At 43.7% G+C, this 18,251-nt stretch overlaps 1 protein-coding gene across 1 annotated transcript in view; it reads right to left on the bottom strand.

Annotated features, from left to right (window-relative positions):
* Positions 1-15,984: 15,984 nt before the first annotated feature.
* The window catches only part of LOC118403466 (neuronal acetylcholine receptor subunit beta-3-like), a 5,498-nt gene continuing 3,231 nt past the window's right edge, over positions 15,985-18,251 (bottom strand). Inside the window, exons 5-7 of the mRNA XM_035802181.1 lie at positions 17,268-17,585; positions 16,831-16,963; positions 15,985-16,480 (exon numbers count right to left, since the gene is read on the bottom strand). Of these exons, the coding sequence (XP_035658074.1) occupies positions 15,985-16,480; positions 16,831-16,963; positions 17,268-17,585 (947 nt within the window). The remainder of the gene's footprint in view (positions 16,481-16,830; positions 16,964-17,267; positions 17,586-18,251) is intronic.

The following is an 18,251-nucleotide window of genomic DNA, read 5'->3' as shown; positions in this document are numbered from 1 at the left end:
CCGGTTCTTCTACTCAGATGTATTTGTAGTGCATTGCTCTGTCAGATTGATGGTATCAGGACAGTTCGGCACATGGACACTTCGGCCCGGACATTTCGGCCCCAAGTCCAGGACACTTCGGCCCCAGACCGAGGGCACTTCGGCCCCGCTGGGTTAAATAGGATGTGATATAACCTCCTTGATATAATACACACGTTTGTTCCATGTGTCAGCCATAACCACTACCCTCCCCTTCAGTGCTGCGTTTGAGGGTTAATCGACTACTTCTGAGAATTGCATAAAATCGCCTGACAAATCAGCCATGCAAATGAGCGGATTCCAGTGTATACTGTACAAGTAAAATCATACGTCCTAAAATTGTACGTTATTTGGTCAACTCGGGCTACGTGTTAGATAACTATCGTGGACTGGACCCGGGGCCGAAGTGTCCTTGGCTTGGGGCCGAAGTGTCTGCGGCTTGGGGCCGAAATGTCCTGATTACCAGGGGGCCGAAGTGTCCATGTGCCGAAGTGTCCGACATTCGTTCATTCTAGTCACGACGCTGAAGGAGAGTAATGGATGTCACTCGAAACGTCCGGAAGTAAAAGTCCGTTCTTATTCAGTCATAGACATTGAATTAAATTTTAACAATGTATTCAAATGTGTGTCTTAATGTCATGAAGAATATTTTGGTGTTCTACGTTGAGTACCTTTGCGCTTTAACTTACTTATGTATTTACTCATTCATTTTTTTTTTATATTAGTAGGAAGGGCATAAAGCCTTTACCATATTCAAACCGTTTTTTTTTTTGCAATCTGTGACGGGGATGGGGTGTCGATGCTCATTCATGTGGATTTCATTGGCTAGATACGTAGAATAAGATAAATCAAGGTGTGCACAAAGATTTAACAGAAAGAGTAAATTACAAATATTATTTTTTTGTTACGACTTTTGATGTCAAAATCACTGATGTCAAATGGACGTCACAAATTGACGTCATGGATTCTTCTTCTTAATATCTTACACCTCAAGCCTGATATGGAAAAGCGACATATTTAACATTTTTTTTCCATTTATATCTTCTGTCACTTCAGAAATAGCCTTTTAGTGTAAGTATCGATCCGTTGTGTAAACACACCCATACACAAGCCTGGAGCCAAACAATTTTGCTTACATTCTATGTGATGGGTCAGCTTTTATTAGAGTAAATGTACAGCCAGGGCTGCCTAACTAGCCACTGGCTATTACATACGGCTAGGTCTGCTCACAAAGACCAGTAGATAACATCCAGCTGTCCCTTGTAAACTACTGTTTCTTGATCTCTTTCATATTATGCATCAATATGAATTTCTATAAGATTGCATGCTTTTATTACCGTTATGACAGGAGATTGCGTGTTACTATCATACTCAGATATATGCACATTATTTCAATACTGTTGAAGCAACAACATTGTTTGACATAGACATTTTGGTTGCCATACATGATAAGCTGGTAAAACTATGTTAGACAACAACGGGAACACGATACACTATATGTGCATGCAGGATTTGTCTAATTATATTCATGCATGCTTACCATTCTTGAACATGTTTGTAATGAATCAAAATGTTAAAAAGCGTGAGTTTTATATTAAAACGTATGCAAAAAAATTGGCGTCTGTTATGACTACCCCTGTGTATGTGCGCACACACGCGTTCCTGTCTATGTGAGTCTGTGTGTGTGTGCAAGGTAGTGCGTGTGTATGTGTGTATGCGTCTGTGCATGTCTCTGTGTGTCCGTGTGTGTGTGTTGGTTTGTGTAGGTACGTTTATGTGTATATATTTGCATATATCTGCCTATTAATGTGTGCTGTGTAGAATGCTGATAAATCGCCATCTTGTCACGTAAAAACCATACAATCATTTTACTAGTAGATTCAATGTAAATAAAGTGTATACTTCTTACTGTGTCATATTACTGTAGTATCAACGTTAGAGTTAAAACTCTTACAGGCAATTTTTGCGAACGTATTCATCCTTCATATTTTGAACAATTCAAAACAAGTTAGATACGCCAATCAATACGAGGATTCCTCTGAAAGTACATAATAGGCAACCTTGCATACCTTCCGTCTATTGTAAAAAGGCACTTCGCTCCTGTTATTCCAACGTCGGGCGTTTTTATATTTTTGTGTGTGTGTGTCTGTCTGTGTGTCTGCGTGTCTGTGTGTTTGTGTTTCCGAATATTTGTGTTCAACATAACTCAAGAACCTCTTAATGGATTGCCGTGATATTTGGTATGTAGGTAGGTGTTGGAAAGACGAAGGTCAATATTAATTTTGGCCCCCTGGTATGTGACCTTGGTACTGCAGCAGAAATTCTGTTTTTTGTATCTTTTGACCTGGATAGGCTATGGTCTCGATTTTTTGGTGGCAGATAGCTGATGATGTATGGAAACTGTCGTGTATGTTTGGGTCCCCTAGCAGATTGTTCTGGAACTGCGGGGGCATTTTTCTCAAAATCTTCTTAGGAGGATAACTGGACAAGGGAACGACAAATTTAAATAATATTTTATCTAGGTAGCTTAGACAGAGATGCACCTAACCAAGTCCAAATTATGTAAACTGGCACCTTATTTGCATAGATAATGAGGAAAATCTATATTTGTAGCTTTTGCCATTGTAAGACTCAAATACCTGTCATATATGTAGTTTGTGGCCGGTGGGACATAAACAGATACGAATTATGCAAATATGTCCCTAATTTGCATGATTAATGTAAAGTGCTTTAATTCTTCTAAATAGTAAAAAAAACATCAACATTTTGACCAGTGTAAGTTATCTAAATGTGTACATAATCAACCATATATTAATATGTAAATATGGAAATCATTAACATAATCAGACTATTTCATTGAGATATGAGGTCTCTGAAGTCTTGTTTTTTCTGTCCTGTGACAATCCAACAGTACAAACGAGTTTGTGATCAGGATAAAGACTGCAAACATCGCACCGATTACAACGCACACTGCGCACCGGAATTACCAGTGTAGGCGAGCCCGCGCGATGACGTCAACCTCGTAAAACGCGTCCCGCGCCAAAAGGAACATCCTGACAGTCCCGCTAGGTGGGAGGAAAGGCGGCTCACAGACAGTCCGCTAGGTGGGAGGAAAGGCGGCTCACAGACAGTCCGCTAGGTGGGAGGGAAGGCGGCTCACAGACAGTACCGCCAGGTGGGAGGAAAGGCGGCTCACCGACAGTACCGCCAGGTGGGAGGAAAGGCGGCTCGCAGACAGTCCGCCAGGTGGGGGGGAAGGCGGCTCACAGACAGTACCGCCAGGTGGGAGGGAAGGCGGCTCGCAGACAGTCCGCCAGGTGGGAGGGAAGGCGGCTCACAGACAGTACCGCCAGGTGGGAGGGAAGGTGGCCCACAGACAGTCCGCCAGGTGGGAGGGAAGGCGGCTCACAGACAGTCCCACCAGGTGGGAGGGAAGGCGGCTCACAGACAGTACCGCCAGGTGGGAGGGAAGGCGGCTCGCAGACAGTCCGCCAGGTGGGAGGGAAGGCGGCTCACAGACAGTACCGCCAGGTGGGAGGGAAGGTGGCCCACAGACAGTCCGCCAGGTGGGAGGGAAGGCGGCTCACAGACAGTCCCACCAGGTGGGAGGGAAGGCGGCTCACAGACGTTCCCGCTAGGTGTGTGGGAGGGAAGGCGGCTCACAAACAGTCCTGGTAGGAGGGAGGAAAGGCGGCTCACAAACAGTCCCGCTAGGTGCGTGGGAGGAAAGGTGGTTCACAGACAGTCCCTGTAGGAGTGAGGAAAGGCGGCTCACAGTCCCATCAGATGGAAGGGAAGGCGGCTCACAGACAGTCCCGTCAGGTGGGAGGGAAGGAGGCTCAAAGACAGTCCCGCCAGGTGGAATTGTAGGCGGCTCAGAGACAGTCCCACCAGGTGGGAGGGAAGGCGGCTCACAGACAGTCCCACCAGGTGGAAGGAAAGGCGGATCACAGACAGTACCGCCAGGTAGAGGAAAGGCGAAAGGCCGGCTTAACCGATAGTTACCCGCCCAAGGTTGGGGAGGGAAGGCGGTTTTACCCTACTGTTCCGCCAGGTGGGGGGGGAAAGGGAGGCTTCACCAGACAGTTCCCCTTCAGGGGGGGGGAGGAAGGGCGGGTTCACCCAACAGTTCCGGCAAGGTGGGGGGGAAGGGGGTTCACAGACAGTACCGCCAGGTAGGAGGGAAGGCGGCTCACAGACCGTACCGCCAGGTTGGAGGGAAGCCGGCCCACAGACAGTCCCGTCAGGTGGGAGGGAAGGCGGCTCACAGACAGTACCGCCAGGTAGGAGGGAAGGCGGCTAACAGACAGTACCGCCAGGTGGGAGGGAAGGCGGCTCACCGACAGTACCGCCAGGTGGGAGGGAAGGCGGCTCACCGACAGTCCCGTCAGGTGGGGGGGAAGGCGGCTAACAGACAGTACCGCCAGGTGGGAGGGAAGGCGGCTCACCGACAGTACCGCCAGGTGGGAGGGAAGGCGGCTCACATACAGTACCGCCAGGTGGAAGGGAAGGCGGCTCACTGACAGTCCCACCAGGTGGGAGGGAAGGCGGCTCACCGACAGTACCGCCAGGTGGGGGGGAAGGCGGCTCACCCACAGTCCCGCCAGGTGGAAGGGAAGACGGCTCACTGACAGTCCCGCCAGGTGGGAGGGAAGGCGGCTCACACACAGTCTGAAGTCACAGATATACGGGGCTATGCAACTTTCTCACGTCCGCGCCCAGACCGATCGGGTGGAGGCGTGGCTATATATGTGAGAAATGTCATTCCTTCATGTGCACTTGACATGCCAGTATCTGAAGAGCTTGAGTGTACCTGGGTCAAACTGCGACCGTGTTTCCTTCCACGAACAGTGTCTAGTTTAGCAGTCTGTTCTGTCTACTCGCCACCGAGCTCTCCTTTTTCGGAGTTACTTCTGGACCACCTAGTGGAAACAGTCGACTCCTTACAAGTTAATCACTCCGATATTGGCGTCGTCATCGGTGGGGACTTTAACCATGTGGACGTTAGCAGACTCTGCAAGAGTCACAACCTACAGCAGGTCATCAGCCAACCAACTAGGGGCCAGGCTACACTTGACCTCCTCATCACGAACCTACAATCCTACTACTCACCTCCTTCTGTACAAGACCCACTAGCAAACAGTGACCACAGCGTCGCGATTATATGCATCCGATAAAGAGAACCGTTAACAACAAACTTGTAAGGCGGTTATGTAGACCCATCCCAAATTTTGCACTTCGCTACTTCGGCCAGTGGATAACCTCTCACAATTGGCAGTCAGTCTTTACGGCCGCTTCTGCAAGTGAAAGACACAATGTACAGTACTCTTCAATCCAAACTTGAAGAGTACTTTCCCCTGTAGTCCATCCGGCTGCATCACCTTGACAATTCCTGAATGACTCCAGTGATAAAAATAAATAAAGTCCCTTATACATGCTCGCCAACAGGTCTTCGCCAGAAAAGACTTCACCTTCTGGAAGCAATTAAGAAACAAAGTTCAAAGGAAAATCAACAAGTCAAAGAAGGCGCAATATGATGGGGAAATCGAATCACCGAAGAAAGAAGACCTTGGTCAATGGCACAAAGGAATTAAAGCCATGCTTAACATGAGGAAATTTGACCATGTAATCCACATTGACGGTGTGAACAACAGTGATCATAAAGGTACTGCTAATGCAATCAAAAAATCACTGGCCGCTTTGATTTAGTTCTTGCCTCCGATCTACTTATCACTGTTACCATCGTACCTGCCGTCACTTCCGGCTCCCTCAGTACAGCTGATGGACCGGACGGTATCCCGGGAAAACTACTCAGGGAATTTGCATATGAACTGAGCGGACCGCTTAATGACATCATCAACTCATCTCTTCAACAGGGGAAAGTACCAGACGAGTGGAAAAGTGCGATCGTGGTGCCAGTGCCCAAAACTAAACCACCTTCTGTCGATCAACTCCGCCCAATATCACTGACTTCCCAGTTGGCCAAAATCGCTCAAGGATTTGTGGACTTTGTCTGACATACTACAGCAGATCGACCCCCAACAGTTTGAATGCCTGAAATGGAGATCCACTTCGCACTGCCTGCTGGACCTAACCAACGATCTGCACAAGGCGTTAGACAAACCGGGAACCCTGTGCTCATTGGTATCTACTGATTACAGTAAAGCGTTCGATCGGGTAATCCACACCATCGTTGTAACTCGATTGATGGAGATGGGTCTGCGTCCGTCTCTTACGTCGAGGATCATTGACTTCCTTACGGGGAGACGCCAAGTCGTCCGTTATCAATGAACCCCCTCCGCTAGTGCTACCATAACGTGCGGCCGATCACAGGGAACTCTTCTTGGGCCTCTGCTTTTCGTGGCTTACATCAACAGTGCGGCGCGCCAAACGTCAGCCAACAGATGGAAATCTGTTGACGATTTAAACCTGCTAAAGACCAGAAATCCCACTGTAACACCTTCGTCCCTGCAAAACGACCTTTCTGACCTGGAGAAGTGTTCTTGTGAAAACAGCATGGTTCTACATCCTGGAAAATGTAAAGTTCTACACGTTACATTCAGCAAATCAGTATCCATACTACACCCTCTCAAAATCAACAACAATGAACTCCAACATGTTCAAACCATGGAGATTCTTAGTGCCTTGATACAGTATAATCTGAAGTGGAATGCCCACGTGGACTACATGTACTCTAAATCCAGCAAGCGTCTGTTCTTTCTCAGAAAACTCAAACACTTCCACATCGCAATTGAAGACCTTGTCATCGTGTACACCACATACGTGCGTCCGATCATCGAGTATGCAGCACCGGTATGGCATCCCGGACTGACATCATCTCTGTCCAACAAACTCGAGAGAATCCAACGTAGAGCAGTGCGGATAATCCTGGGAACTAACTTCACCAGCTATTCTATAGCTCACACCTTGGCCTACCCTTACTTTACCAGAGGCGTGAGAACCTGACACTAAAGTTTGCCAAATTTCTTCTATTCTCATGCCAGTACCGTCACCTCATACCGCTGAGTATTAGTGGCAGACACACTCGCTCCTGAAACAACTTAGACTTGGTTCATTGTAGAACAGAACGATATAGAAACAGTGCTGCCCCGTATATGGCACGTTTGGTCAACACATAGTCGTTTTTAAATGCTCGTTTAATGTAAAACCAAATGAAACTTTACAGTTAAATTTTGAATCAAGTAATATCTTATGCTCACAATGATTGGTGCAAATATGCTACTATAAAAGAATGAATATGCTAAACTAAGTTTAATATAGACAATATCTTATAAGAAGCATAGTTGGTTTTAAATAGCAGTAACTAGATAAACGATGTAATGCAATGTAGTAAGGCTGTCAACCTTACATACAAACCCATCACCCTATGGAAAACCAAAAACATAATCTTCTTGGCACAGATAATAAACAACTAGAGTTCCACGAACACATACCTTTGCCAAATAAACCAGGTTTGTTATGTAGAATGATGTCTGTAGACAAATGCGTTACTCCTTTCATTTTCTTTATAATGATATGCTTGAAGTTGGTTTATAAAATTTCAGCATTGATCATGCAAATTAGATCCCAAGTTACAATTAATTGATATCGAATTGCATACCAAAATCATGATGATCCTTTAATCCATTCTTGACTTATTCTCTTTCACAGTCTTTATATACACCTCTTACTCTTTTCCCTCTTTCTCAGTTACATATGTGAAAACTTTGATGGAAGTACTATAATGGAATACAGTGGATTTATGAACTTTTCCTCATCAATTATGCAAATTAGCTGTTAATTTGCATAATAAGTATCACATTATATAAGTCTTCACTTAGGCTATCTACATGCCAAAAATCATGACGATCCGTCAACACGTTCATATTTTCTCATTCATTATGCAAATGAGATCATCATGTGCATGATAAAAATGTATTGACATTTCTCTCTTTCTCAGCTACATATGTGACAAGTTTTTAAGTCCTATCATGGAATGTAGTGAATTTATAAAATATCCTCATTAATTATGCAAATTAGCTGTCGATTTGCATAATTTGTATCTTATTATGCAGGTCTTTACTTAGGCTACCTACATACCAAAAAACATGATGATCCGTCAACATGTTCATATTTTATTTAAAAATTGAGGTTCTGCTGCAGTACCTTAGCAAGCCGCTAGGGGGCCCATTATCGAACTTGACCTTTGTTTTCCCGACTCTTACCCACCTACCAAATATTATCGGGATCCATCCAAGACTTCTTGAGTTATGCTGTTAACACACAGACAGACAGACAGACAGACAGACAGACACACAGACTCACAAGCCCAAAACATAACCTTAGCCATTCTGGCAAAGGTAATTATAGCGAAAAAAGGCCTCAACACAGGTTCGAACCCGAGTCAAAAAACTTGAACTCTAAGACATCATCCATAGTCACTACTGATCGAAGCCTGTCAATAAAGACTGTGCTTATACAAATATAATGTCGGCGATGTACATAGAAAGGCGACGGGCATTTCGTAAGGCAGTGGCTGTCTTCTAGACGCAAAATAACGTCAGGAAGAGGTGTTAAATGCATGATAATGGATGGATATACGATTTAAGAAGTTTGGGGTTTAGACCGGCGATGATTTCTGGCAGGTTCAAAAGATTACACCGATTGGTTTTTCCATGGACGTTACCTTCAGTTGATGTTTCACACCTGCGGCCGCCATACGTATATCTCCAAATCTATAGATTCATACTGCACGAAATGACCTGGAATCCTTATGGATACGTACAGGTATTTTTCCGTATATTTGGCGAATACATGCGAAAGCAGATGAATCCGACAAAGGATTCGTAACAAATCCGAACATCGGAAATGGTCACTCGGACACTGAAAACGACGAATTTAGGACAAAAACCGATTTGCGACAAACGCGGAACCGTATTTTTTCTGTATTTTTGGCAATCTGTAACAGATCCGAACATCGGATTCCGTTGTTTGGAACCTCAAATCCGATTAAATCCGAAAACAAGAATTTTTGACATATACGGAGCCGTACTCCGTCTGTAGTTTTGGTGGATCCAACAAGGAATCCATAACAAATGCGATCATCGGAAACCGTTATTCAGAACCGACGATACGGCACCCGGGAAAATGGGGATGTTTTCTTCGTGACCGCAGGTGACCCCAATGGAACGCCCGTTCCGTTCGATCACGTAAGATCGAACATGATTCGTATTCTAAATCCTCTAATATAAGTCTAGAAATTTTGGGGCCAAATTTTAGCATAGTGTCCTCTCACCCCATATACAGTTATTATGCTTCAGGATAATTCCCTGGAAGAGATGGTCGCTAGACTTGAGGGTGTGCTGCCTCCATTTGAAACCCCAAATAAACCTAACTGGAGTGTGCTATAAGTCTGCGAGCCACCTTCTATCCCAACTAGCGGGACTGTCTGTGAGCCGCCTGCCCTTCCACCTGGCGGGACTGCCTGTGAGCCGCCTTCCCTCTCACCTAGTGGGACTGTTTGTGAGCCGCCTTCCCTCTCACCTAGTGGGACTGTTTGTGAGCCGCCTTCCCTCTCACCTAGTGGGACTGTTTGTGAGCCGCCTTCCCTCTCACCTAGTGGGACTGTCTGTGAGCCGCCTTCCCTCTCACCTAGTGGGACTGTTTGTGAGCCGCCTTCCCTCTCACCTAGTGGGACTGTTTGTGAGCCGCCTTCCCTCTCACCTAGTGGGACTGTCTGTGAGCCGCCTTCCCTCTCACCTAGTGGGACTGTCTGTGAGCCGCCTTCCCTCCCACTTGGCGGGACTGTCTGTGAACCGCCTTCCCTCTCACCTAGTGGGACTGTTTGTGAGCCGCCTTCTCTCACACGGACCTAGCGAGACTGTCAGGATGTTCCTTTTGGCGCGGGACGCATTTCGCAGGGTTGACGTCATCACGCGGGCTCGCCAACACTGGTAATTCCGGTGCGCAGTGTGCGCTGTTATCAGTGCGACGTTTGTAGTCTTTATCCTGCTCACAAACTCGTTTGTACTGTTGGATCGTCACAGGACAGAAAAAACAACAACAATCGTTGGCATAATAGGAGCGAAGTGACTTTTTACAATGCACGTACGATTTGCAAGGTTGACTATTATGTATTTTTCAGAGGAATCTTCGTAGGGATAGGCGTATCCAACTTGTTTTGAATTGTTCAAAATATGAAGGCTGTTAAGTACTCAAAAAGTGGCTGTGAGAGTGTAAACTATAATGTTAATACTGCGGTAATATGGCACAGTTAGAAGTATACAATATGATTTACATTGAATCTACTAGTAAACAGATTATGCGATTAAGTCAGCATTCTACACAAGCACTCATTAATAGGCAGATGTATGCAAATACATACACATACACTTACATACACACACCAACACAAACATACAAACAAACATACATACATACGAACACACGCTCAAACGCACTACCATGCACACACACACACACACACACACACACAGACTCTCAGACTCACATAGCAAACGCGTGTCGCGCACATACACAGGGGTAGTCATTACAGACGCCTATTTTTTGCGTACGTTTTAATATAAAACTCACGCTTTTTAACATTTGGATTCCTTACAAACATGTTGAAGAATGGTAAGCATGCATGAATGAAATCAGACGAACCATGCATGCACATATAGTGTATCGTGTTCCCGTTGTTGTTTAATACAGTTAAGCCAGCTTGCATGTATGGCATCCATGATGCCTATGTCTAACAATATTGTTGCTGCAACAGTATTGAAATAATCTGCATATATCTGAGTATAATAGTAACACGCATTCTCCGGTAAAAACGGTAATAAAAACATACAACCTTTCATTCAAATTTATATTGATGCATAATGTGACAAAGTTTAGAAAACAGTAGTTTTCAAGGGACAGCTGGATGTTTTCTGTTGGTCTTTGTGAGCAGACCTAGCCGTTTGTGATAGCCATTGGCTAGTTAGGCAGCCCTGGCTGTAAGTTTAGTTTGTGATAGACACTAGGTAGTTAGACAGCCCTGGCTGTACATTTAGTTTGTGATATTTATTAGCTAGTTAGGTAGCCCTGGCTGTACGTTTAGTTTGTGATAGCCAGTGGCTAGTTAGGCAGCCCTGTCTGTACGTTTAGGTTGTGATAGTCACTAGATGGGTTAGGTGGCATTGACTGTACGTTTAGTTTGTGATAGTCACTGGCAAGTTAGGTAGCCCTGTCTGTACGTTTAGTTTGTGATAGCCACTGACTAGTTAGGCAGTCCTGTCTGTACGTTTAGTTTGTGATAGTCATTAGCAGGTTAGATAGCCCTGACTGTACGTTTAGTTTGTGATAGCCACTGGCTGAGTGCGCTCACAGAGCCAGAGACAGAAGGGAGTGGAGGAGGCTGATACTGGATGCTACCATAGTCCCCGACCCTCAGACATGAGGATGGGACTAGGTAAGGTAAGGTAAGTTAGGCAGCCCTGGTTGTACGTTAATAGTTTGTGATAGCCATTGCCTAGTTAGGTAGGCCCTGGTTGTACATTCACTTTTATAAAATATGAACCAGTACATAGAATGTAAGCGAAATTGCTTGGCTCCAGGGTTTAGTGTCGGTGTGTTTACACAACGAATCGATACTTACAATAGATGTCTATTTCTGAAGTGACAGAAAATATATTTAGTAAATGGAACAATGTTTTACAGATGACGCTTCTTCATATTTGGTTTGAGTGTGTAAGATATTCTCAAAAACGTCACTCTTTTTTGGTCCTTATCTATGTTTGGGGTCATCCCCAGGAATTAATGAGAACGCCTAAACCGTTTTCAGAGGGGGGGTGTTTCTGAGGCAACGTTTTTTTGACAGACATCTTTTACAAAATTGGCTTAGTTTTGATCCACGATGCAGTTTCCAGGTTTTACTACTACAACATATTGTCTTACATCAATTACATCTGATGAAATTCAATTTAACTTTTGTAATATTTTGTAATTTACCCTTACCGTTTGATATTTTTTGCACAGCTTCAATTATCTTATTCTACGGTTCTAGCCAATAAAATCAGCATGAATGAGCATCAACACCCCAGCCCCGTCACAGATTGCAAAAAAAAAAACGGTCTGAATAGGGTGAAGGCTTCATACCCTTCCTACTAAGATAAATGAATAAGTAAATACATAAATAAGTTGAAGCGTAAATGTACTCAATATAGAAGACCAAAATATTCTTCATGACATTAAGATACAAATGTTAAAACATTGTTTAAATACAATTCAATATCTACAACTAGAACAGATGTTTACTTCCGGACGTTTCGAGTGACATCCATTACTCTCCTTCAGCGTCGTGACTAGAATGAACTGACAGAGCAATTAATGCACTACAAATACATCTGAGTAGAAGAACCGGTTGAAGAGTAGTGAATGTCACTTGTACCGCCCGAAAGTAGATCTTCGTTTTTTAATCCAAATGTAGTGATTAAATTGTAACTGAATTTTGTTTACCTGGATGTCTGATCTTCATAAATGTATTCTGATTATTTTACATTTACGACACTTACAAATACCGCAACCACAATCCACACTGTGGTTAATGTGATACGTACGGTAGATGTATCATACCATACAAAGAAATAACCATAAACTTGTTTATAAGCAATTTCCTGTGATACCTTAGATACCTTTAAGAGAATACAATAACTTGTATGTTTCCTAATCCTTATAGGCTTTGTACACATTTAAATTAGTGCCTATCTTTCAGACTTAAATCGAAATCCGGTTTACATAACAATAGTTTTAAAGACTAACCCTTTGTAACAAATTGGGTAGCTCTGATTAACTATGCATGGGGATAATTCAAAACTGATATAAATATGTAATTAACAATAAAGTTAGGCTGTGATTGTGCACGTGCGTATTTATAGACCCATCTTGCATCCAAGATGTTATTCTATCTTAGACGCGCACTGCACGAAAACCCTAATTTCCGGGCATTTTAATGGACTAACACACCTGTTACATTTTCTGTGTCTTGGCTTTCCTTTGTTCGGCGTGTAATGACCTTGATATTTTCTTACATTCCTGGACTTGCGCTTGTACAGGAATTTCTAGGTCCCTTACACCAGACCTGTAGGGAAAATAGGCAGACAAAAGCCTGACGGCGCCTATTGTCAAAGCAAAGCTTGGGTCGCGGGTTATTTTTTTTCAGGCAACTACTACCCCTGTAACCCAACGTACTTGGACAATTTATAAGCAAGGGGGTTTACATTTTAAACACAAAATAAGGGGGAGTGTAGGGGGTATTGAATGATTGATATATCTACACGTGACATCGTCTGACAGAACAAAATACAACTTAAAAGAAACGGCATCCCCATTTTTAGGAATACCATCAAGTTCAGTAAGGAAGGTCTAAAAATACTAAAAAAAACGATCATAATTAATGAAGCTTGGCTTTGTATGGGCCGACATTTCCAACTTGTTTGGAAATTCTACGGTCGGCACGTATTGAGCGCCGACCGCAAAAACTCTGGGGGCCCCAGTGGTTGCAGGCCTTTCATTGTCATGTATACATGTAAAATAAATGCTAAGGATAGATCTTGGCTTCTAAATAGGAAAGTATGTCTAAAGCCAAGGAGGCATCCTCCTTGCTTAAACTAAACTAAACTCATCATTTTAATTACATAAACAGCAGTTCGTTGGTCGGATGTACTGTCCAGCACAGACAAAAGCCACAATGTTAAATTTCTACTGATGTTTCAACATATATCAGACGGCATATTTCACATTTTTCCAGGCAGGTATTGTTTTCCTGTGAAATAGGGGTAATCAGGCAGCTCAAACAACCTCCTTGATGTGATTGTAACAATAGCCATGGTAGGTAGTTCACAGCTCTTTGTGTCTGTGCCATGCAAATTCTTCAGAAAAGGCCAACAGAATTTTTCCTCACATAACTATCGGGTCAAACCTTTTGCCAATCAACGCGCCTGTCACCATTTTCAAATTCTTCAGTTGAGTTGGTATTGTGAAGTCCGCGTCTTTGCTTGTGGATGTGCATTCTCCCTGTCCTAGCTAGTGTGTCTAGATAACAGTGTGCGTTATCTGACGATACCGAGGAACTCCTTGGAGGAGCATACCGTTAGAGACATTGGTCATTATTTTACAGCAGCAAAGAGTTTCTACTGACGATCACAGAACAGGACGTCAGCTATAACTGATAATAACAGGACCGCCGTCGGGCGATAGTTCTCTCCCTTGACTTCATGGATCATGGAGCTCCGTATAGAGCTGTAGCCGTTGATACTGCAGTCGATATTCGACTTTTTGCTTTCGACGGAAATAATGTGGAGGAAAATCAAAACGTTCTCATTTTTGGATAGTGAAGCCACCTTCATCTAGGAGCGACAACTATACTACCCTGCCTTAACCCTCAAGCACCCGACCTTTTTTTGCGACTAAAATGACCGAGTGGGGTCCAAACGGACCCCGAAATGTTTTGTTCATAGAATCTCAGTAGCATTTCTAATCGGCGATCATTGTATATACATTTCTTCGTCAATGTAAGAGGAAGATTTTAAGATGTTAAGGTGTTGCTAATTCCAACTCATTATCATAATTTAGGCAAAAGTTCAGAAGCACCACTTTTTGCACTAAACCTATTCCGACCAGATAGGGGAATTTTGAGGCCCTCAGCAACATTTTTGTCGCATAACTCATGAACGGCTAGAGCTAAAGCTACGAAACTTTGTAATCTATCACAAAATATTGTTTGCAAAAGTTTTTAGTCAATAAAGTAAGTTTATCATTTTTTTGGGTTGCCATGGCAACCATATTCTAACAGGCATATCTTTGCCAAAATTTGACAATTTCAATTTAAACAAGGTTTTCTTGGAAAACTACACCTGTTTTCTGACAACAATTAAATTCTATGTAATTCAATGTAATTTTCATGACTTAAAATTTATAATTTATGCTAATTTCATGACGTCATTGGTCAAAATCCAAAATGGCCGCCCTGATTAGGCAAATGACGTCATAATGTCGTAACATTACATGTTGATGACACAGAAATTTTTTTGTGATGATTTAGGTTTTCTTATTATTGTCTGTAAGTTTGGTAGTCATACTGTAAGTGGTAAAGGAGTTAGCCTCCAAAGTTTGTTTTAAAAACTGCACATTTTTGCTAGGGTCCGTTTGGACCCCAGAGGGACTGAACACAAACTTTCTTTATAATTTCCACATTATTGTACCAATCTTTGCGAAAACTTGGGAGAAGGTATAAGACATATTGACTGACAAAGTCACAGAAGGATTTTTTCTTCAGATCAAAAATGTTCAAATGGTACTTCAAAATGTACGCCTGGGGACCAAATGGACCACACTCGGGTGTTTGAGGGTTAAAGGAGTACATGCTAGTAGCCTGCGAAGACTACAAGACAGCAAGAGACCAGCCGGTATTCTATGACATACAAAAGTCACTCGTGACCTATTATACACATTAGAAAACACTAACAATATTGTATTGTTACAGTATGAATAAATATATGGCGCTATTACAGAATAAAGAAATGCGAGCAAGAAACTGCAGAACAAATTGGGGAGGGGCAAAATCCAGAAGGGGCAGTAGTCTTGGCGCAACTTTCCATGACAAACGGAGCTTAGGGTAGTTTTAAGGCCAAGGGTATGTGCAAAGGTATTTCAAGCCTTTAAATGCCCTGTACACAAACGTGGTTCGTATCCGCGAGATTCTAGAACAATCATATAAACGACTGCACATGTCTCGTTTGGAGGCATGAAACGTCGGGGTTTTGAAGGACATGTATAATTTCGAGGAATGTGTAAGTCAGTTTTGATACTGGAAATGAGGGTTTTCGTGCAGTGGCACTTCTGGAATAGGACTGTATCCAAGAAGTGATTCTATCCCAGAAGAGCTTCTGGGATGTGCAAACCTCATGAGTTCGAATACCATGTCTACTTGCCCAGGTACATGGTCATGGGCACGGCCAAGGCAACGCTGATGACGTACAGGACAAGGCACAGCCTGTCCAGAACCTTGGTCAGCAGGGTGTAATCGGACACCTTCTGCTCGTTCTTCATCGCCTTGGCCAGCTCCTCCAGCTGCTGCTCGGTCTTCATCGCCTGCCGGATCAGTTGACGCAGGCACGAGGTCCGCTCTTCCATGGCGGCCTCCAGGCGGGTGGGCGGTCCGATAGGGATGTCACGGGTTGTCTCGGAGACATCAGCCGGGGTCTTTCCATCGACCTTCATCACGTCATCGGAGACTTCAGTTCGGGTCTCTACTTCGACCTTCACTGTGTCTTCGTTGGCGTCATCTGTGGCCTCCTCTCCTTCGGCAGGGATGTCGCGGTTGGCCTGGTCAGACCAGTCCATCTTATTGTCGGCCGGGCCTGTCTCTCCTTCCCCGCTCGCAGTCTCCTTCTCTGTGAGGTCCCCGAGCAGCAGGAACCTTACCAACATTGATAAGAATAAATAAAATGACGAGGAAGCTTCTTATCTATGTTCTTCTCCATGCAAATGATCCAACGTTCAGATCATTGTTTTTGTTGGTAGATGAGACACCAAACAACATGTGACCAACATCATTCAACTTTGAATAAAAAAAAAAAATCAGTCTATATTTTGCTTACATTGGCAAACTATCCTGAAAATTATTTATAATGGCTAAAATCAACAATGAAGTTCAACGATCAGACAAACTAACATAGAACGAACCAAGCCTCAATATATCTCATTTCCTATGCATGTCATTTGCTCTACTTAATTCAAAATCTTTATATTGTGACGAGATGCACGTACTTTGCCACGTAATAGAGGAAGAAAGTCTTCGCCATTGGAGACAGACTCCCTTCTATGTCGTAAATAGTGATGATGTACATGGTGAAGAACAGGAAAAGTCCCATCAGCCCCATGCACACGACGATCAGCGTGGCTGTAACACCAATCGTGGTATTTGTTTTGTTTTTATTTGTACTGCATACCCAGTAAACAACTTATGGCAATACCAGGTTTGTACTGAAAATCACGATCTGCAAATTCGGGCAGATTGATTCCATTCACTCACACCGAGAGGGACCCATTAAATTTTTTCAATGGACAGTTGCCAAAATACTCCCCTAAGGATTTAGCCGATTTTTCAGTGCAATCTATCTAATCCAATTTTTTAAGGTAATTTAGTAGCAAAAAATCATTAGTCGGGTAAATAATGGGAAAATGTGACAATTTTCTGTCCTCACCGAAAAACGGCAGAGCTCCTTTCACAGGAAGCACCTCCGTGACGAACACGAGAGACACGACCATGGAGAGCAGGATGGTCACCCCGAAGGAGATCCGGTCTCCCTTGTCTATGGGCATGATAAAGGTGATGGTCATCAGCACCACCAGGATGATGCAGGGACCAACAGTCGTGGCGATGTGGAACAGCGGGATCCTCTCCAGATGAACAGCGAAGCACGCCTTCTTGTTGCTTTCCGCAAAAATCTTGTCCTTCCGATTCCATTCGCCCGACTGTTCTGGAGGAGACCAGGCGTCACAGGAACTGCCCCCTCCACATTCTGTGTTCAACAGATCATTAAAACAAATTATCACTTAAACACATGTCTCGGTATTATAGGCAGAAGTCCTGCCTGCTGTTATACCGTATTATCATATAGCCAGGCGCCGCGGGCCATTTAGAAGGCCCCGTTCCACGTTGGTTATGACGCAGTAACATATAGATTCCGGCAAGGCAGGTGTGTTCGCTCCTTCTGATTGGTCAGAACGAATTGAAACCGGCACCGTTGTCGATTTGCATTGAAAGCGGCACCAGTGTCGATGCAAATCGACACCGGTGCCGGTGTCGATTCAATCTGAACGATCAGAATGAGCAATACACACAAGAAAGAAAGGGATATGCAGGCATTGGCCAATCAAAAGGACCAAAACATATGTCAGAGCAAAGGGAATAAATACAGACTGCAAGAGGGGGTTGGCTCATTCTGTTAACATTAGTAATGAGTTTTGTTGTTCTAAAAAGTCAACGACTGCAGTGTTGCGAAAACTTTCTGTGAAAATGTTGATTAAAATGCAATCTGTAATCTCCTTACAAATGTATGTTCCAAAGAACAATGAAGAAAAACACGTACAGGAGATTGCAACTTTGTGTAGGTTATATGATAATAACGTTAATGACCCGCCTGTTCCTCGGTGTACATTGTGTCAGACGCCTGTCCTTTGCTATA

Source organism: Branchiostoma floridae, chromosome 16 (assembly GCF_000003815.2).
Source record: "Branchiostoma floridae strain S238N-H82 chromosome 16, Bfl_VNyyK, whole genome shotgun sequence".
Taxonomy (NCBI): domain Eukaryota; kingdom Metazoa; phylum Chordata; class Leptocardii; order Amphioxiformes; family Branchiostomatidae; genus Branchiostoma; species Branchiostoma floridae.
The sequence above is the reverse complement of the archived record's forward strand: the minus strand, read 5'-3'. Positions and strand labels throughout refer to the sequence as shown.